This window comes from Anneissia japonica, unplaced genomic scaffold, assembly GCF_011630105.1.
Source record: "Anneissia japonica isolate Jap-2015-1 unplaced genomic scaffold, ASM1163010v1 scaffold287714_len2871179_cov188, whole genome shotgun sequence".
Classification (NCBI taxonomy): Eukaryota; Metazoa; Echinodermata; class Crinoidea; order Comatulida; family Comatulidae; genus Anneissia; species Anneissia japonica.
The window spans coordinates 990765-1012702 of record NW_022755542.1 but is presented as its reverse complement, the minus strand read 5'-3'; the positions used below and the strand labels follow the sequence as shown (position 1 = coordinate 1012702).

The 21938-nt window shown below is 33.3% G+C and overlaps 2 protein-coding genes across 2 annotated transcripts in view; both read left to right on the top strand.

The window, feature by feature from the left end:
- The window catches only part of LOC117123604 (Hermansky-Pudlak syndrome 1 protein homolog), a 13558-nt gene extending 9929 nt beyond the window's left edge, over positions 1-3629 (top strand). Inside the window, exons 12-14 of the mRNA XM_033269598.1 lie at positions 470-583; positions 956-1038; positions 1346-3629. Of these exons, the coding sequence (XP_033125489.1) occupies positions 470-583; positions 956-1038; positions 1346-1520 (372 nt within the window). The 3' untranslated portion in view covers positions 1521-3629. The remainder of the gene's footprint in view (positions 1-469; positions 584-955; positions 1039-1345) is intronic.
- Positions 3630-5484: 1855 nt separating this feature from the next.
- Positions 5485-21419, top strand: LOC117123645. Its single transcript, XM_033269644.1, has 8 exons — positions 5485-5660; positions 11472-11678; positions 14566-14613; positions 15837-15993; positions 18887-19207; positions 19803-19883; positions 20293-20462; positions 21296-21419. The coding sequence occupies exons 1-8, from the start codon at positions 5560-5562 to the stop codon at positions 21417-21419; spliced, it is 1209 nt and encodes a 402-aa protein (XP_033125535.1). The 5' UTR covers positions 5485-5559.
- The last annotated feature ends 519 nt before the right edge of the window (positions 21420-21938 follow it).

The window sequence follows — 21938 nt, the reverse complement described above, 5'->3', positions numbered from 1 at the left end:
TGGGTTGAGGGGGATATAGCCCCCTCATTTGGGAAGCCTAACCATAGGGAAAAAATATTAGATTAAAAAAATTTCAATAAAATAATATCACAGCACAACTCAGACCAATAGCTCCCCCAATCATTGGGTTGAAAAATATATAGGAACTGGCAGATCAAAAACTCCCCAGATGAGCAATATTTCACGTTGTAAATATAAAAAAATATTTCAGAGGTCTAATGCTCATTTAGGCCTACCATATCTTTTTCTTAGTTCAGTTATTTGTTAAACTTTTTGTTACAATAATAATAAAAAGGAATTGGCATTTGAATTCTGACTATAATATATTACTTTTTGAATGGAATTAACATATTGACTCAAAATTTAGGACAGTAATTGGTTGACAGCCTATGTAGGAAAAATAGAATTTATGGATTTGTATATTGTCAAGGACAGTATGTTAAAAATGTATTTTTTTAATTGATTACAGGTGTGGTCAATGACAGATAAATTACACAAGTTCATCAAGGATGGTTATATATCTGTAGCATACAGGGAGGGAGATTTCTTCTACTCTTATTTCTTGTGGTTTGAAGATACATTGGTAGGTGCATATATGCTTATAGCTAGTTTGTCTTATTTCTTGTGGTTTGAAGATACTTTGGTAGGTGGATATATGCTTATAGCTAGTTTGATATGTGCAAATGTTATTAACTTCATTATTGTAAAGTAAATTGTTATTATTATTATTATTTTATAAATTTTCTTTCTCTGTATTCCTATCAAGTTTGTATGTAATTTGGAATCTTGATGGAATAATAATATCTTTTTTTTTCTTATTCTTTTTTTTTTTTATTCAATATTAAGATTTATTATTTGTTTCTTTTCACTGACTCTGGATTGATGTGAATTTATTTATTCCAATTACTGTAATATTATGTAATTGGTTAATTGATTAATTGTTATAATATTACAGGGGAGCTCATTAGAGTGCCGTGAACCACCCAGTGTAAATACCAACAATCTTCCTCCTGGAATAATTGCAACTGATTTTTACAAGTAAGTATACACTGATTACATTATCCGTTTTGTGTTTACCGCCCTCTATATACAGCATCTCTCTAAAAATGAGTACAGGTAACTATGTATTCAGTTTCAGCCATCAAGAATCTTTGGAAGTTTCTGAGACAGTTACTCATGTACAAATGCATAAAATTAATAATTTTTATTGCAGTATTATTAGTTATTTAATTTTCTGATTTTTAATTTGCTTGTTTCCATAAGATGTGTTGTTCACATAGCCCTTAATTCATAGAATATTTGATGTTTTATAATTTTATTTTATTTTAACAATTTTTTTTTCTAGGAACTTGGTTCAAACTTGTTTCCCGAACCTTCAACCTGGACTTGTGCAATGCTATGAGCTAATATGTATCCATCTCGGTGTTGTCCCAATACAGTACGTCCTTGCTCAAAGCCAGAAACTAGCCCTCTGGTTATGGGAGACTGGCGACATCCAGAAACCAATCCCTCTTTTATGATGAACCTGCCTGGTTATTTATATCCGAGAGAGCGGCAAAGCTCTGTGGGCTTAATTAATGGTAAACACTGTGGGTGTGCTAAACGATAGAGTTCCTTTGGTGCCTCGCTCGATTCTATTGCTGCTTTTCAAAATACAGCTTAATGTACTATTAAGAAGTCCATTGGTTTTGTGCATTTCGGCAAACACAAACTTGATACGCTTATTGGAAAAGAGTGTACTGTATTGTCTTCCAGTTTATAGAACATTATCACCACAGATTGACTTCATCGTCCATCAGAACACAATAGTGAGTTTTAGTTGTAAGCTGCGAAACGTACCTGTATGCTAAGTACGTATTACACATTTGAATTGGCTATTGATTTCTTAAAAGAATGGCTAATTGATTTGTTGATAAAGATTAATTATTATTATTAATGTTAGCCATCATTCATTGAAAGACAATAGGCCATCAAATAGACACCACTTTCTTACTGATGATTGAGTCACCAACCGAAACAAGCATAGCAAGGCAGAGCATATGATGTGTGGCTTTGAGAACAGGGAATGATCAGCTGAGTCTTTGGGGCCCCTGCTAATTTTAAGTAGTAGTACAGTTTAGACCAAAATAGCAATCTGTGTGAATGGTAAAAAATTAATTGGTTGATTATTTGATTGATTGATGGATTGAATTATTGATTTGATGTATCTAGCACAGACTGAGCCATTTTGCGCTGCCTAACAATTGTCAGCAGATATACTAATGTGAGCTGAAAGTTGAAAATTTCGCAATGTTTATATTATGTACTGTAGATAAGAAAATTTAGTTAGGCAATGACTTTGGTGCTATCAACCAAAAGAATGATTATGTAATGCAATTACTTTATTTTATACAATGTTCATATAGATAGAGTTATACAATTATATTTGTATAGAACATGTGATTTTAAATTCAGATGTATCTATTTATATACACGAATACCAGTAAGGCCAAAACATTGTTCTTGGAAATCACAGTGGCATACAGGGTCGGTTTGTATTTATTTTGCTATATACCCAGCTAAAATTCTCGGTTCATAATTATTATTCACCCCATGCATTTTGGTGGTAAAATAGTACCCACACAAAAGGTAATGGAATGAATTAATTACCTTGAAAGTGCACCCTTCCCTTATCATACAAGCATGTCTGGATCCTAATTGTGGAAACAATATCTTTGCAGAACAGAAAGCCAGCTCTATCTTTTCAAGATGTTGGGTTGGTTAGGATTGGCAACTTTTTTTGGCCGAATGTTAAAATTACTTTTATATCGATCATATGCTGAAATATTTTATATTAGAGTATTAATTTTCCAATATTAACTAATATTTGTTAATGGATAAATGGGTGCAATTTATCTTATATTGCCAAAAAATTAGGCCTGTATACTGTTACTGGTACTAGTATGGGCATTTATAATCCCCCTCTTTCTTGCTAAGTGTTGCTGCTGGTAATCAGCGCAGGAGCAGGCGCCCCACCAGGTACCCATTTACACTCCTGGGTGGTGAGAATTGGTGCAGATTGTGTCTTGCTCAAGGACACAAGCGCAATGCGCAGCAGGGGATTGAAACCCCGACCTTGAGGTTGGGAAACCTAACCGTTCCTGCTGTGCTAAACCGCTTTTGCAGCAATTATTGTGGTTTACGCATTTAGTATCGCGCTTTTGCAGAGAATGTAAAAAGAAGCGCCCAGAATGAGGTGGAAATAAGCTGTAATATTTGAATATCTGTGTATAATGTATGACTATACTGGTACTGGTCTTTGTAACCATGATACAGGATCAGATATGGTGGCTATTGACTGTATAAAGTTAGCACTTATGACCAGATGGCACCTGACCAGAATTTTTACTATACCCCAGACTTAAATTTGTATGTTATTTTTTAATTAAGGGACCGCTTCCAACCCCACCCTCCGGATAACCCCCTGAAGATAAATCAGTGCTGTGCTAATAGCTAATATTGTAATATTTGAATTTCTTTGTATATTTAGGTAAGTTATTTGCTTATAACACTCTCCGCAAACCGCCAATTAATGTACTATTTACTGAGGATAAATTGAGAAATTTTCATATTAAACTGCTGTAAATTTATTTGGTTCTATTTGTGCCTTATTTGAAGCTCATAACGTATTAATTTGATTTTTAAAAATATTATTTTAAATCAATTTTGTAGATTTTTTTTTGCAGATTTTATTACAGGCAAGCTTTACATATTGTTATTTAAATCTACTAATAGCAAGCCGTGTCTTGGCCTGTTTATGGACTAGTAGGGGCTTACCCTTGTACTGGTCCATACAGTCCCTGTGTTGACAAGGCGAGAGTAGCTGCTACCGGTTTAACGGGTAACTCAGACACGAAGGGACCCTTGGTGGAGAAGAAAGCTGCTGTACGAGCCTCACATCAGAGAGGCCTGTATTTATCGGAAGATAGATAGATATACAGTAGTTACCAGAACACGTTCTACTGATGTAAATGAGTGTGTATAATGATCATAAATTAAATAAATCCATCTGTTGTTGTTGGTAATGATAAGCTTATGAATAGACACAGGTAAAAAAATGTTGTAGAGAAATATTACCAAAAAGCTCGTGGCGCAGGTTTTCTTACAAACAATATATTATCATGGATCATTATTATCATGCTGTTTTATCGTTCGATTTTGTTTAGTCGTGCTAAACACGTATTCACTAGTTATGAATATCAACATTCGTATTGTTGTGTTATTATTGGATCGTCATGGGATATAATTCAACTTTGGTGACGTAATGAATAATTATTTTATGTAGGTGAAAGTGTAATTTACTGCATACGAGGTCCTTGATTCTCGCACCTGATCTTTTGTTTTAATAGGTCAGATTAAACGCTTGGTATGACGATGAAAATGTACAAAGATAATGTATATTCCCCAAAGAAAACTGGACCTAATTTTGCATATCAACTTTTAATTTCTTGGAAAATATAGGCCTATGTATGTTTCTACAAACAATATAGTCAATATAGTAATATATTGCAGTTGTGTTGTATTGGTTTAATCTTGATACGACTATGTTTATACGATATGTTCCCATATTTGAGCAATTGTTATTAATTTTCTCTTTTTGTTTTACTATATATATGCCTAGGTTATACATAATATAATATATCCAGACTACACCCCAGCCGCGTTCGAGGCTCAGGCACGAAAGTTTATGGAGCTGGTTGAAAATTGCACTCCCACGCTTCTATGCTACCAGATTTCGAAAAAGTTAGGGGCCGGGTTGGCTGGACCCCCTCGAATCCCTTTCTTTCTCCGAATAGAGTCGTAGCTAGACCTAATGTATAGTCCTAAATTGTGTTCTTTAAACGCTAATATCAATTTAAAAGTCGAAGACGCTCTGCATGTTCAGTGTTATAGGTGCGTTTAAATTATGATCAAATGTCTATAGAATTCCAGACAGAGAGGCAACAGAAATTTAGTCGCACGCTAAAATGATCATAGGCCAAGTGATAATGAAAAGTTCGAAAAACATGAATTACGATTTAATTTTAATTAAAAAAGAAAAAATTAAACAAATAATAATGGTAACGCGTAAAAAACAAGCTAACGAAATTTAATTAGCGCTGTTAGTGTACGGGACTGGGTTTAATATTTCTATGAAAAACAGTGTAATTGTACTGAAGGATTCACCTACTCATTCAACTATGGTGATATTGTTTAGAAAATTAAATGCATTGGTTGTAGAAATAATATTGAATTAGAAAAATAAGAGAGGTTGAATAGTAGCGTTACTTCATGGTGCTCATTTTCGGTTAACCCAGAAAAAATTATTTATGCTTGAACCGTCGATTTGTTCCCTTTTTGTCGACATTGTAAAATAAATTATTAAAAAAGCTGGTAGGAAAACCTTGCGACGCTGTATATTAGATAACACAGAAAAGACATGGTAGGCGCTGAGGATAATTATGGTATGCACGAACAACTTACGACTTTGTTCGCAAGTAGAGCCTTTCGTGTGAGGAGGTATCTGTCGGAGCTGAAGCGATGTTCCGGCCCGTTTCAACCACCCCTTCGCTGCCGACCCGACGAAAACCGCGTCGGGGACGAAAAGTACGATATGAGGAGATATTACACTGGCGACAAGGGTAAGTAGTATTAGCCTATCTTTCTGAATAAAATCCTATGGTTTAAAATTCACGGTGGTTTAGGGCATATGTCCACCACCGTTGTATACTAATTATTGGTTCTTCGAATTTCTAAATTATGTTTCAACTTATAAGCAGTAGGCCTATTATAAAGTATTACAATCTGTAATGATTGGCCCTTGCTTAATTGTTAGTTTGAAATTGTTCATTTATATATATATATATATATATATATATATATATATATATATATGGTATAGACAGCACAGATAATATATTAATTAGCATATTCCCAAGATAAAACACATACCTAACACATTAAGAGCCTTATATATAGCGTGCCATATCAATGTAAATACCTGGACATTAATACATAATACGGTATAATATAATTAGCAAATGATCATTGTAAAAGCGGCGCATTGTCGCCTGAAAGTAAATATTAAATAAATAAAAATTTAGCTTCTTGTAGGCATATGTTATAAAAACGTTTTTGTAAAGGCGTCCTATCGTTATTGCTACGCCTTGTTGTTTGAACAAATAGACCTATCTAAAATACTGTATATAGTAATAAGGGCCTATATATATATGCCTATTTAACCTGTATGCAAATGATGTTTAAAGAACGTGTCGCTTAGTATTACTGCACGAACAGACCCAGTCTATGATGTTTTATGTATTAAAAGCGTGTTTGTAAAGGCGTCGTGTCATTATCGCTATATGCCGTGTTGTTTAAAACAAACAGGCCTGCGTAAAAAAATATATACATAGGCGGATTCAAGGGAGTGGGGCAGCCGGTCCGGGCCCCCTCTAAATTTGTCAAAATGTTTTAAAAAAATTAAGAAAAAAAGAAAATTCGACTAAAATGTTGAGTCATAGGAGTGCCATTTCCGGCCATCTAGAGGTGCCATAATCATAAATTTTCTTACCTCACCCCCAACCATGGTGAGGCTGAGATAGTATAGACCCACCACCCGTGAAGGGTTTTTGGGAAAAAAACCCCCCCCCCCCCCCCAATTTCAAATTCCTGGATTGTCCGCTACTGACAATAATATAATATATAACCTGTATGCAAATGAAGTTTGAATAACGTGTCTCTTAGTATTTACTTGTCACTAATAGACCCAGTCTTAGGATGTTTTAATTTTGTTGACCAAATAAATAAACAAATACAGTATACTCGTACTCAATGATAACAAGGATGATTTTGGTGATGTTGATATTGATGATTATTTTGATGATGATGATAATAATGCCTTGAAGCCTTATGTGTATGCTCTTCTTTCATCTCAATTGGTTTGGGCTCATATTAAATCCATAACACTTTTTGAATACAAGAACCTCAATGCTATCGTGTTAACATTAACAGCAACTGCGTTCGCAGTTATATGTGGACGATATTCAACCTAATGTAAACTCAACATAATTGGCCAGGCATATTAAATTTGTTTGGATAATGTTATTTTTATTGTCTTGGGTAATGCTTGCCAAATTATTCCTGGTAGACGAATACCTTGAAATCATCTAAACACGTCATTGTAAAGTGCATCATCTAGTCCCCAGCGCATAGAGACCATGTATTATGCGCTATATAAGTCTCCAACCATTACCATTACCATCATACCTAGGCCTACTGTTATTAGAAATAATAATGCAGAAAAGCGAACAATGCACTTGTTGCGTGCACACGTGGTTCTCGACTGGGAGCATATCAAGATCATCTATGTGGACTTACAGTATATTAAAATGTTGCGGGCATAGGACATGCATTTTAGTCACGAGGCGGTGGCATAAAACAGATAAATAAACTTATGTTAGCGTACACCTAACGTACTGTTAATTCTCACATTATTAGCCCTTTAAAGTATAATGATTGATATTATAATACAAAAGCATAATAATAATAAAGTCAGTATTAAATACTGTACTAATTATTTTTTTAAATACAGGGATGTTGAATATAGGTATACTGTAGACCTATATAAATATACAGTATTATTAAATATTTGTTCACTAATAATTTCAGTAACTAGTAAGTTCACTAATAATATCCAAGTTGGTTGTTTGGTGGTCATTGCTTAATAATATATACAACACAATGGTTCTTTACTGTACAAATGAAAAACTATTCTTTTAATAGGGTTTTCCCCTTTTGCTCTTTTGTCCAATCCAATTTCAAAGATTCGCTCTTTCTTTAGACTATTTCATTTTGTTGGTGGGTATAAATAAAGCAACTGTATCTTTCATTACACTGGTACGTTACAAATTAGTAATTTACATTACAAAATGAGATAAAATTATTATTAACTTAAAATACATTGTGAGATTTTTAGTCTATCGTTGTGAACAGATTTACCTTTACAAACAAGCGCGTATATTTTTACCCCCATGCTTAGTTCCGTCTCGTTTTATAAACATTACATTTACTGTGTTGTAAAAATGTAACAAGCGAGTGGATCAGATACTGTAGGTAGGAAAGTAACTGTCTGGAATAGAACTTCCTACGAAAGTATTCAGATAGTAATTGACTGCTTTCACTAAGGATGACTTATGGTAAGTTCTGATGTCGTTTGTCTGTGACAACTGTTATTCAATAGTGTACAATTATGTAAATTTCCGACCGGTGGAGTTAGGCTAGCTAGTCTATTGCCCAGTCTCTCGAGCTTCACGAACCCTTGCGGTTGTCACGCGCTTATATAGGCCCGAGATAAGGGATGACTGAGGATAGTCTACAACAATGGAAATGATAACGACCAAGATATCGGTTGTCGTATCGAACGAATAAGAGTTGTATTCTAGCACAATCAAGTGTACTTTGAACACTTACACTTAGTATGAAAGTAATAATTAGGTAATTATCATCCTTTATAAGCTTCATTTAGTGAGTTAATTGATCATTATCGCGTAAATCTAGAAAAGTGTGTTGACACCATTTTTTCATAGGGCTCAAGGTAAATGAGGGTAAAACAAATCCTAGAATTAAATAAACTAGAGGTCAAAGTTATTTCTATGCCTGTATGAATGATGCAATTAATAGATTTTTCAACTGGATTTAAAACAGATTTCCTTTAACTTCAGGGCATGACATAACAATACTGTATTCACCTCTGATTTCAACGTGAACACCTCATTTCCTGAATTAGAAGGCACATTCTTTGTATGCAAAGTGAAACAGAAAGAATAAGAAGCTAATAAAAGTGTCACTTAACGTTTGATTATCACAATTATAAGGATACCTCCATAAGCATCTGGTAGAACAGTTGTTTAATTTACTAGGTTCCTCCAGTCCGATCCAGTCTTGAAGTCCCTCAGAATCTGAATATGAATTTAACAATCAAGTGTACTACTGTATTCCAAGTAGTTTTGTTTTTATTTCAAAATAATAAGGATGCCTTAAAACACCTAGATACAGTAAGTTGTTTTATTCACTTAGCAGTGGCGGATCCTGAATCCAAAATAGAGGGGGGCCTGGAGAGGTACAGTACTTTCACAGTTGGAGGAGCTATACCATCTCAGCCCCACCATGGTTAGGCCTGAGGTAAGAAAATTTGTGATTATGGCAGCTCTACTGTAGGTGGCTGAAAATTGCACTCTCAGACTTAAAATTTGAACATAATTTTCTTTAAAAAAATTTTGAACAATTTATTAAATTCCCCACCCTTGAACCTGCCACTACTTAGGTTCCTCCAGTATGATCCTGTCTTGATCAAGTGTACTTTACTTTATTCCAAGTAGTTTAGTTTTAAATTCGAAAGCGCATCAAGTAATAATTTATCCTTTTTTCTTCAGATTCGAATACCGTGATAACCCTCCGATGATGATGTCATCATCACCTAGATGGCGGTGCAGTTCTACAGATACCCAGGGCCGCAGCTCTGTCCTACTAACTGCCGATACTCTTTTCCCAAGTCTTATAAAAGCTGAGGGGGAAGCATGGAAGCGGATGGACTCAATCGACAATGACGAAGAGTCGTCACCAACCGAGTCTTCGTTTATAGTCAAGTAAGAAAGCAATTATCCAATTTTTTTATAATTTTCATAATTTCCTTTCCGTTTGACCTTGGTTTTAGTTAGTTTTTTACTGTGATGTGAAAGACTTGTAATATTTATTCAGAGTACTGTATAACCTTTAAACTTTTGTTTTATTGTTCAAATTATTTTATGTTCACTCACTTCCTTTTCTTATTTTTCTTTTCATGTAAACAGTTTTTTCATAACAGCGTATTATGGTGTAAAATGAATTTTTGTTAATGAAAGATAAAAAAGAAACTAAATCAAAAAAGAAAAATAGAAAATGACATTAAAATTTTGATGAAATACTTGTATTGCTTGGCCCAGGCTTTCAATATACAAAGTGGTACATTTATGTTATGGTTTGCAATTCGGTATAGTAGTAGAATACTGTAGATAATAAAAACATCAGTTACACTCTACGATGCTGATTATGTGCAACATAAATAAATATGTACAGTAGAGTAACAAAATAATTATTCACTTGGATTTGACATAACTGAAAATAATTGGTGAATAAATTTAGTACAGTTTACAGCATCATAAACTAAGCTTAGAATAGCTGCATATACTACACTAGTGAAATTTATTATACAAAGTTTGGATTTTATTTAAATATTAGTGCACGGTTGGAGATAGGAAAACAATATTAAGATTTGCTGCCAGTAATGACCTTGCGATTGACTTATAATAATTTTTAAACCACACTTGGCTACCTACTCTTAACCACTAATTTGGGGAAATCATAAAGTATTGTGAATCATTTAGCATTTCCTGAATTGATTGGTGTAAAACCCACAGTATTACACACAGCTCTTGGAAGTTCTAAAAAAATGTTAAAAACTCCTCACAATAAATGAATTGATTGGTTCAATGAAAAGGGGCTTTTCTCAAACATCTATGAGCTAAAAGGAACTAACTTCCTTTAAACATAACTAGGGATTTCCAGTATTCTGACCAATTTTACTTTGCTAGTTAGGCCAAATAAAAAAAGTGATGTGTTGGTCACACCCGACCGACCCAAAGTGTATGAAATTTAGGTTCAGCATTTTATTTATTATTTTTTTTGTGACTACAAATGAAAATTTCTTTTAATGAGCTAAAAAGGCTGGAATAAGACTATCTTGCTTGACAGTAGGTGATGCGACCATTTTGTTTTTAAGTATGGATTTAAAAATGGTCTTTGTTGTAATTTCATGTATTTTCTACTTTTTAGGCATAAACACATTTTTTGGGAAAAAAAAAATCTTTTCCTACCAAGCTACCTATTTTTTTGATTTCCCAAAACGTGGCCAACACAAGAGTTTTTTTTTTGGCCGCCTTGTTATCTTTATCTGAAACATTCTTTTTGTGCTCTTCCTTGCATCTAGTCAAGAATACTTGTCTGTTGTTTGTTGCTTTAATTATTTGTTTTATTTTGTTTGCTTGCTCTCTTATTCATTGACTGATTAATTGATTGATTGATTGATTGATTGATTGATTCACTCATTCAAACTTAGGGGGTGTTTGTCCCCAACAAAAAAGAAGAAAAACCACAATTCATCGTGGAGAAAAAAAATTTTGCATTTTCTACATATTAGAAGGCTATATGTAAAATCTCTGAAACCCCGAAATTGTCATATTTTTTTCAGGGGCTCCACCCCCGGACCACTTCGAAACATTTTAATCAACGCCTGAAAGCCACTGCTTAGGCTCCTCCAGTCTGATCCTGTCTTGATCAAGTGTACTTTACTTTATTCCAAGTAGTTTAGTTTTAAATTTGAAAATGCATCAAGTAATAATTTATCCTTTTTTCTTCAGATTCGAATACCGTGATAACCCTCCGATGATGATGTCATCACCTAGATGGCGGTGCAGTTCTACAGATACCCAGGGCCGCAGCTCTGTCCTACTAACTGCTGATACTCTTTTCCCAAGTCTTATAAAAGCTGAGGGGGAAGCATGGAAGCGGATGGACTCAATCGACAATGAAGAAGAGTCGTCACCAACCGAGTCTTCGTTAGTCAAGTAAGAAAGCAATTATCCAATTTTTTATAATTTTCATAATTTCCTTTCCGTTTGACCCTGGTTTTAGTTAGTTTTTTACTGTGATGTGAAAGACTTGTAATATTTATTTAGAGTACTGTATAACCTTTAAACTTTTGTTTTATTGTTCAAATTATTTTATGTTCACTCACTTCCTTTTCTTATTTTTCTTTTCATGTAAACAGTTTTTTCATAACAGTGTATTATGGTGTAAAATGAATTTTTGTTAATGAAAGATAAAAAAGAAACTAAATCAAAAAAGAAAAATAGAAAATGACATTAAAATTTTGATGAAATACTTGTATTGCTTGGCCCAGGCTTTCAATATACAAAGTGGTACATTTATGTTATGGGTTGCAATTCGGTATAGTAGTAAAATACTGTAGATAATAAAAACACCAGTTACACTCTACGATGCTGATTATGTTAAACATAATTTAACATAAATAAATATGTACAGTAGAGTAACAAAATAATTATTCACTTGGATTTGACATAACTGAAAATAATTGGTGAATAAAATTAGTACAGTTTACAGCATCATAAACTAAGCTTAGAATAGCTGGATACTACACTAGTGAAATTTATTATACAAAGTTTGAATTTTATTTAAATATTAGTGCACGGTTGGGGATAGGAAAATAACATTAAGATTTGATGCCAGTAATGACCTTGCGATTGACTTATAATAATTTTTAAACCACACTTGGCTACCTACTGTAAACCACTAATTTGGGGAAATCATAAAGTATTGTGAATCATTTAGCATTTCCTGAATTGATCGGTGTAAAACCCACAGTATTACACACAGCTCTTGGAAGTTCTAAAAAAATGTTAAAAACTCCTCACAATAAATGAATTGATTGGTTCAAGGAAAAGGGACTTTTCCCGAATGTCTATGAGCTAAAAGGAACTAACTTCCTTTAAACATAACTAGGGATTTCCAGTATTCTGACCAATTTTACTTTGCTAGTTAGGCCAAATCAAAAAAGTGATGGGTTGGTCACACCCGACCGACCCAAAGTGTATGAAATTTAGGTTCAGCATTTTATTTATTTTTTTTTTTGTGACTACAAATGAAAATTTCTTTTAATGAGCTAAAAAGGCTGGAATAAGACTATCTTGCTTGACAGTAGGTGATGCGACCATTTTGTTTTTAAGTATAGATTTAAAAATGGTCTTTGTTGTATTTTCATGTATTTTCTACTTTTTAGGCATAAACACATTTTTTTAGGGAAAAAAAATCTTTTCCTACCAAGCTACCTATTTTTTTGATTTCCCAAAACGTGGCCAACGCAAGAGTTTTTTTTTTTGGCCGCCTTGTTCTCTTTATCTGACACATTCTTTTTGTGCTCTTCCTTGCATCTAGTCAAGACTTACTTGTCTGTTGTTTGTTGCTTTAATTATTTGTTTTATTTTGTTTGCTTGCTCTCTTATTCATTGACTGATTAATTGATTGATTGATTGATTGATTGATTGATTCACTCATTCAAACTTAGGGGGTGTTTGTCCCCAACAAAAAAGAAGAAAAACCACAATTCATCGTGGAGAAAAAAAATTTTGCATTTTCTACATATTAGAAGGCTATATGTAAAATCTCTGAAACCCCGAAATTGTCATATTTTTTTCAGGGGCTCCACCCCCGGACCACTTCGAAACATTTTAATCAACGCCTGAAAACGCCCACTTTGCTCTCGTCCCCCCAAAATACCTTGCCACTTTCCCCGCCCCCCCTCCCCTTTCCAGATTTCAGACGCTTGTGCTGCCACAGATCCTTATATCTATCAATTCACATTCATTTATTCATTCATTCATTTTAGTGATGTGCAGTATTAAGGACTCTTCAAATGGGGTCTGGTGGTTGGGTGGTAGGGCGTGAACTTGAGTGTGACTTTTTTGCTTTGAACATTTTCAATGGAAGAGGCACTAGAGGGTGCAAGCTTGTTGTGGGTGTGGTTGGCATGCATCCCCAGCTCACCCCCTAGATATGCCACTGATTCATTCACTCATTCATACTTTTATTCTTTTATTAATTTATTTGTTCTATTTATTTTGTTGTTTTTTATTCATTGGTTTGTTTATAATAGATGTAACTATGCATTTGATTTTTAGAGCATGCCCAGTTACACCATATACAGGCCATTCTTTCAATCATGAGCCTTTGTTGAAAAAATAGATTTGTTGGCGATATTTTATTCTGAAGTTATGATCGCTGTTGTCTATCAACAGTTGTCTTATGTCTCTTGTTTAAAAACATGAGGGCTATCATTTGTACACCACCCATATTTTGTTCAATGGATACTATCGGTTTCCCCCCCCCCCCTTTTTGGGGGGTAAAAAAAGAAAAAAATAGAAAAAAAGGAAGAAAAAGAAAAAAATTATAGCCCAGAACGCCTCAAATGTTATTTTCAGGCGTCTAGAACACAAAGCAGGGGAACAATTATTTTTTTAGTGTACATAAAGTTAGTTTTTATTAGTTTAGCTCAGACATGGTCCAAAGGTCTATAATATCTCTTTGGCAATGAAAGCCTCAATCTGTGATATATGGCCATTTTATACATCAACTCTATATACAGTAGAACCTTAATTCTTATCTGTACAGTATATTATAAATAAAACATATTTTTAATTGCAGTATCGTTTAGAGCTTTTTTGGTTAATTTTGCATGCCGAAACATGCACAAGTCTTGCTAAAAAATCCAAATACTGTCTATATGTTATTATAGATTTACTTATACCAGAGTCTAAGATGGCCACATGTTTTTATTTGTCATATAGTTTCATATATTTTGGGAAAAACCAAGATTTTATAAATGTTACTTTATATTAATGTTAAGGATGTTTACCTCTCTTTAACATTTCTTTATAGGCATGGGAATTCCGTACAAAGCATTCACAGCTATTTCAAAAACCTGGAGTAAGTATTACTTAGCTTCACTTCCTCTTTCATTTATTTTTTACTTGATTTTTATATAAATTTGACCTAATTTTTAATACCGAGATTCATATCCTTTGCTACTGACCATGAATGCACTAAATATGCACTTACACTTTCAGGGTCATATAAAAGGAAGGGAATGAATATCTCTGATGTTAGTGTTTTTTTCCTAAAGCGAAAATTTCAACTTGTTCATGGTCAGTGGTTTATACGAGTATTGACATAGAGGCTGAGGGGTATAATGGAAAGATGGGGTGTGGGGCACTAGCTTGGTTAATGAGTGCAGTTTTACTTAATTTTAAACTTTTTTTTGAGTGGTGTGTATCCCCAAGTCCCCTTTGGTATGTCCATAACTGCACATGGTACACAAAGCACATGGTACAACATTATAAATATTTTTTTTGTTGGTATCAATGAAAAAAAAAAATCAAATTGTTTTTCCAAATGCTGTATAAAATAAGATAATGAATTTACAGTCTGCATTTTATCTACTGAATGATGTTATCAGAAATATACTGATTTACTACAAATTTTATTCAACTTTAGTCCTACTTTAAAACATAATATTAAAGTATTTTCTTGTGGGTACCCTTAAGTAAATATGGAAGCCCTCATAAAAAGAAGCAACATTATAAAAATCGTAACATCTAGAAACGTAAGGGACACAATAAAACCATAATAAATTTTGATCTTCGATGGATCAAACCACATAGAATGAATAAACAAACATGTTTTAGATGCGATAAATACTCTTCATTGTTAAGATTGATGTTTTGCCCTACCTGACGTGTTATCATACCGAATACTCAGTATATCTCCAAGTACCGCACTTGCAAAAAAAAAAAACTCACATCAAACGATTATTTGCAGTACCCGCTGCTACTTTGGGATCGGATTGACGATGGCGCCAGGCTAGGTATCTGGAAGTCATGGGTTCGATTCCCACCTGAATCACTAGCGAATTTTTCGCAAGTACCGTATTTGGGGACGTAATGAATATGCGGTACGATAACGTGTCACTGGTAGAGCAAAACATCAATCCTATGATATTTTACTGATGCAAACTCACATTGCAATACTCTTCATTGATTATGTATATTTGTGTTCGAATTTTCCCCAATTCATTCATAATCCAGTTTCAAGGACTTTTTAAGTAATTACTGTACTTGCTAAATCTCCCTATTTTCTTTCTTAATTTTTAGTTCAAATGTTTGTTGCATGAGCCTTCCAGGTAGAAAAGCCAATACATATAGCAAAGTGCGTGTTCCGCACCCTGAAGGACGTGATTCGGGAATTGAAGAAGGCACTTTGAGTGGTATTGATCTTGAAAGACATGATAAAACGTGCTTAGATCAGAAGGTAGATATGCTGTACATTTTTTTATTATTGCTTTGGCCTACAGTAATTTATTTTAATTTAATCAAATACAGAGACAAGGTGAAATATACAGAATATAAAAACTATGCTATTCCATTGTGATTCAATATTTCAAACAATTTGTATTTATCATATTGTAATCAAACTCGTGGTATTTCCATGGATGTATAACTTATAAAAATATATAAATATATAATATATGTATAATGTTTTATACCTTCATCCAGTATTTCTTGATGGAAATTGTCCCCTTCCCTTCCATACAATAAAATACAATCTTTGTGTATGTGCTGTATACTGTGTACTGTATTTACACATTTTTATCGATCACAAGGAATCTATATAAAGCTCGCGATAGATGGAGTCATGTGAACGTGACTTATACTTTTTCCTTTAGCATATTGATAAGAATCTAAGCTAAAAGGCCTACTCTTTGATTTTCATGGATGGTTAGTTTCCAATAAGTAACAAACATTTCTTCCTGGTTTTGTATCACCCTCTGGCCAGTAGCCAATATTGTTATTGTACTTGTCACAAGAACTTTTGTATACAAAGATACTAGAAATGAGGGACATTTTTACCTACTAGAAATGAGGGACATTTTTACCTATTGTGCAATTTTGGTCATTTGTAACATGGCTGTTGTTTCCAGGGGCATTTTTTCAGTGCTATTTTACCGTTATACCTAACCAAACTCTGTGTAAACTATTTAGTTTGTATAATATTTTCAGTAGGCATAGAAACATTATTTACAAGATTTTCAGCTAACAAATATGTAATAGGTCAAAGATTCATAGCTGTAAATTATTCCATACAAAGAAATTTGACTACCAAATTTGTGCTTGCGCAAAACTAATTACAGTACATTGATTTCAAACCATAGTAAAATTAATTTTTAATGCACTATAACCATAAAATTTGCCAAAGAAAGTGTTGTTTAGAAAGACTAAACAATAATTACTGTTGTTGAGTTAGGGATACCTTTGTTCTTTGTAAACATCTGGTCTTTTGTGATTGTAGTTGTGATGGTAGAGTATGGTAGTGGTACTGGCTTGTTGAATCAATATACTGTTGTTGGGTTGTTCACAATTATCAACATCCACAAGTGTACAAACAGTACGTTGGGTGGTGGGGGGGGGCAAGGGAGTGGACAAATTTGTACACTTTTATATATAAATTAAAATATTGATTCAAAATAACCTGCAATGTTAAATAATATTTTTATGACCAATTATAATGCAACCAGGGATAAAAAAAAATTCTTTTATTCAACCAGGTACTTTACTTTAGATTACTACACAAAATTAATGGAGAATGGTTTTGCAAAATCAACATTTTTTATGTATACTTTCAGAGGGGAGGAAGTGGGTGCTGAAAAAGAGTAGGTCTGCTCTTTGTACATGTTGATAATTGCGAACGACCCCGAACTGTATTTTAAAACTGCAGTTTAAACTTGAAAAATAAATTTAAGTATTTTATATTGCTTTCTTCGTATAAAAGTAAATTATTATTCCTTCAATTGAAAGTTTAAACAAAAGAATATTATCTTTGCTGATTTATCAAATGTATAAAACCCTTAAATTTTCTGGTAATGAATTTAAAGGTTTTCATATTAAAAAGTATGTAAATTTAAGTAAAGATATTGTTGTGAAATTATGTTCTACTGTAATTGTCACAAATACAACATAATAAAGGCTTGAATATACCTTAAACTATTGTTTATATCTCATAAACAATCAATTACATATCTCATATAATTCATATTTCACTTTCATCAAATAACCACAATAAAACTCATATACCAATAAATTGTTAAAGACGACAAAATGACAAGAATCAGAGTACAGTATATTGATGTGAATGAACATTGATTCAGTTTTGTTTCACTATTTAGCCTAAATTTATAAATTTATAGTTATCGTTACTTGACTCGGTAATCAAGTTCACAATAACTCTTTAATGGTAAGGTTTCACACAGACAGTGTGTTGTCGTGCATTGGTCTGGTAAGCGAGAATACCACATCACTACACGCCATTAAAAAGTCCTATATATCCAAGTGTCTTAGTTCATTAAGTAGATGGTGAATTATACAATCAACTGTAAATGTGTTTTGACTTTTAGAAAAATGTTATGCAATTTGAATTACCATTATTATTTTTAGAAATGAACATTGCCCCTCAATGTTGGCTCTTGATATTTAAGTAGTTGCATTTTATTGTCTTCCTTCACTTGAGGTAAAGTGTGTGATAAAGCATCATTTAGTATAATTTAATACATTAACACACTTTATAATTTTGCAATATAAAATACATGCTGTTAAAACCATATCTCAAGTGGGAATTGACCTCCAAAGCATATATGAATAGAATAAACAGCTTAAAGATAAGCCATTTAATAGCTTTGTTAACTTTATTCTTGTGCCCCAGCAGAGCAAGGATCACACTTCACCATGCTCAACTGTAACAATGAAAACAACCCAGTGCTCTGGAAATTGTTCATGCCAGTTGCCTTCACTAAACAATTTTGACCCATTATTAATATATTAATAGAAATTGATATGCTAAAAACTTCAAATCTTTTTGTGTATTCATGAATTACCATGAAAAAACGAGTGATTCACCACTTACCATAGAATGGAAGTAATGCTCTTAAAACCAAGTCTCATTAAGAGTCTTGCCTAACAGTAGTTTTGATTAAATCGCTACTTCCTGGTTTTCATAAAATCGCTATTTACCTTGTTTCAATAAAATCGCTATTAATTGCTTTAGTGATTTTATCTAAACCATACTTCTGGGTGATGGAATAGTTGTGAAATCTTTGATCCATAAGGCTCTATATAAAAACCTATTATTATTAATTTTGTTTTGCTTCCAGGAATTTTCTGTGTACAAACGTGCTCTACTCTGTGCCCAGTTTCCCGTTCTAGGCTCCATCTCGCCTCCGTCCTCTGCCTCTTTGATGCCCAAACACAGCATTCCGTTCCAACACAGCTTCACCTTCATTCCAATCCCAGAAAACAATTCAGATCTGAAGACATTCTCCGAGGACAGTGACATTGATGATGACACAGACACCTCAATTCAAGTGCAGACACTCTGCGTGGTTGTACGCCAAGCATTCCAGTTGAGCGAAGAGCGCCACCTGTATTATGATGAGATTATTTCTGAGGGGTACAACAGGAAATCACCTGCTAAGGTATAGATAAGCCTGAAATAATTAAGTAATGCTGGATGGTGGATTATGAGAGTGCTTTGTATTATGTGATATGTAAATTCATTAATTTATATTTCCCCCACCCCCCTCTACTTTTTATAATAACCAAAAGCAGTGGTGGCTCCAGAAATTTGCTGACAGGGGGTCTGATGTGTCAGACGGGGTGTTCGAACCAAGACTAGAGCCTCGGTCAGGAAGATTCACAGGGAAGTTTTCATGGCTTAGTATGACCCAAATTGTGCTGTTTAACCACAATATTAGGGATTGGCAATAAAAATGATGTTATTTGGATAGGCTATGCCAAATTAGTATTTTTGGTTTGACGACCTAGTTGTGGCGTTGGAAGACGGGATCCAGGCCTATGCTAGGAGGGGATGGCTGCCTCCCCCCATGTGATCCATTGAGCTTCATCTTACCATGGAAGTATAAATTTAGAACTTCTATGATCTTACCTTTGCTAAGTGATTCCAATATTTTAAACTCGATAATAAACTTATACATTGCTGCTATACTTCCTGTTTAATGTTTTTATATAACCATTGATAAACATTTATATACTTTGATATTTCTCTTTAAGATTCTTATAGATGAGCTTGTTAGCAGACTTACACTTCTGGAGAACAACAAGCACCCATTTTACAGCCCATTTTCATTTGAGGTAAATTATTTATTTATATTTTTATTTATCTTTATTTGTTTCTTTTTTTGTTTCATTTTCTTTTTTCCACACAACATACATAAATAATTTTTAGTTAACAATTAGTAAAAGAAGTAACTGAGAATAATAATACATAACAGAATATGTGTGTGGAAGGAGGCCAAAAATAAGTTTTAAATCAAATTTTAGCCAGGACCACTAGTTAAAATTATATTAAAAGTAAAAAAAAAAATTCTAGATACATGACTAAAGCTATTGTAAATAAAAAATGAATTAAATAATTAGATTAAAATCAATTTAAAATTGAGAAAAGTAAAAAAAAAATTAAACAATTATAATAATTATTAATAATGATATTATTTTTTATATTTATTATAATTATATTACTATGTATTTCCCTATTTTTCAGAATCGGAATGCATATGATTTCTGGCAGCAGCAAGAGAGACGACATGTGATTGACCTTTATACCAAATTTTGGCATTATTCCCTGCCGAGTCCATCCAGTACCCTATGCAACCCAATGTACTGGGCCAGCACGCATGATGAGTACAGAGAACTTATGATAAAGCTAATCAGGTATTAGCACACACACAATTTTTACCATTGCAAGACATTTTCTTGCAAGCTTTTTGACCCAAGCGGGCCTAGGTATTTTTTTTAATGATTAATATTTGATTTTGGAAACTCCTATGACATTTTAACAAGTTTCAAAGAAAAAATAGTTAACATGTTTTAAATTTGTTATTAACATTACTTTTTATTGTTCTTTTTTTTATTTTGATTACTTCTCCAAATGAACAGCGTTATAATTATCGCTCACAGGAAGGACATAAAAACACTATTGCAATCATAAACTCTGTTAATAAGCTTTCACCTCAATGTTATATTACAGAAGGTGCTTGTTAAAATATAGTTCAGTTCCTGTCTTTTTTTTCATCACAAATGTGTATTGTCGTTACAAGTATACCTTCTACAATTCTGTGCCAATAGACCTTTTCCACATTGGATATGTTTGCTAATGTCTCACAAAAAGACATTTTAAATATATGTAAACATCTGTGGGACTGCACATGTGTTTTTAGGCCGTATTCCTGGCCCTGTTGTTAATTTTGATTGACACTTGTGTCACATGTGTTGTATAAATTACGTCAGCCATGATTTAAAATATTAATTTCTTTTCAAACAAAGCAATCATAAAATGTGTGTTAGGCAAAGCGGTGGCACCAGAAATTTGTCGACAAGGGGTCCGACAGAGGATGTGAACCCCTGCACTCCATATTCTTAGCACCACTTGTTACATCATTTGACTATAAACGAAATAGTGAGGGTCGTGTAGTGCAAGAGGGTCATTCATCATTGTGAAGATAGCCTATTTCTTTCACTGATATTGTAATCCTTGTGTTTTTCAGGAGTGGGAGCATGCGGCACAATGTGTCCAGGGGAGGGTGGATTTTGTCCTCATCCTGCAGACGACTTCTCAAGGAATTTGGCCTCAGATATGGAGTGGTGAGTATTATATTTTTTTTTTATTAAATTAATTTTATGGAAGTTCCTAAATTTGCTGGCAAAAATTTGAGAGTACAGTGTAAAGACTATAGGAATAATATAAATGCTAAATTTTGTGTTTTAAAAAAATTATTCAATTGAAAGATAATAACTAATTGAAATGTAGAAATAGCAATTCCATTATTTTCATTGTAATTGAAGCTCTAATAGAAATAATAATTGAAACTTCTATACTTCAGTTTTATTTTCAACCAACAGAGATCAAAATCTGTAAATATAAATTTTAGATCAGATAACAACATTATCTTTGTCATATTTTGATGTGGATTTTAGACTCTTATTATGCAATGAGTCTTTTCAGAGTGTCAGTCAAACTTAATGAACCAATCAGGATGTGTTATTCAGTTGGTGGGCTAGGCTCACACTCAGCCATGTTTTTTAACAAAAATTGATGGCTGTCATTTTGTCTGATCCTTAGCAAAAATATCTAAGAGGTGGGGTTTAGTGGAATGGTCCATTATTACAAAGGTATAAACAATAGAATTG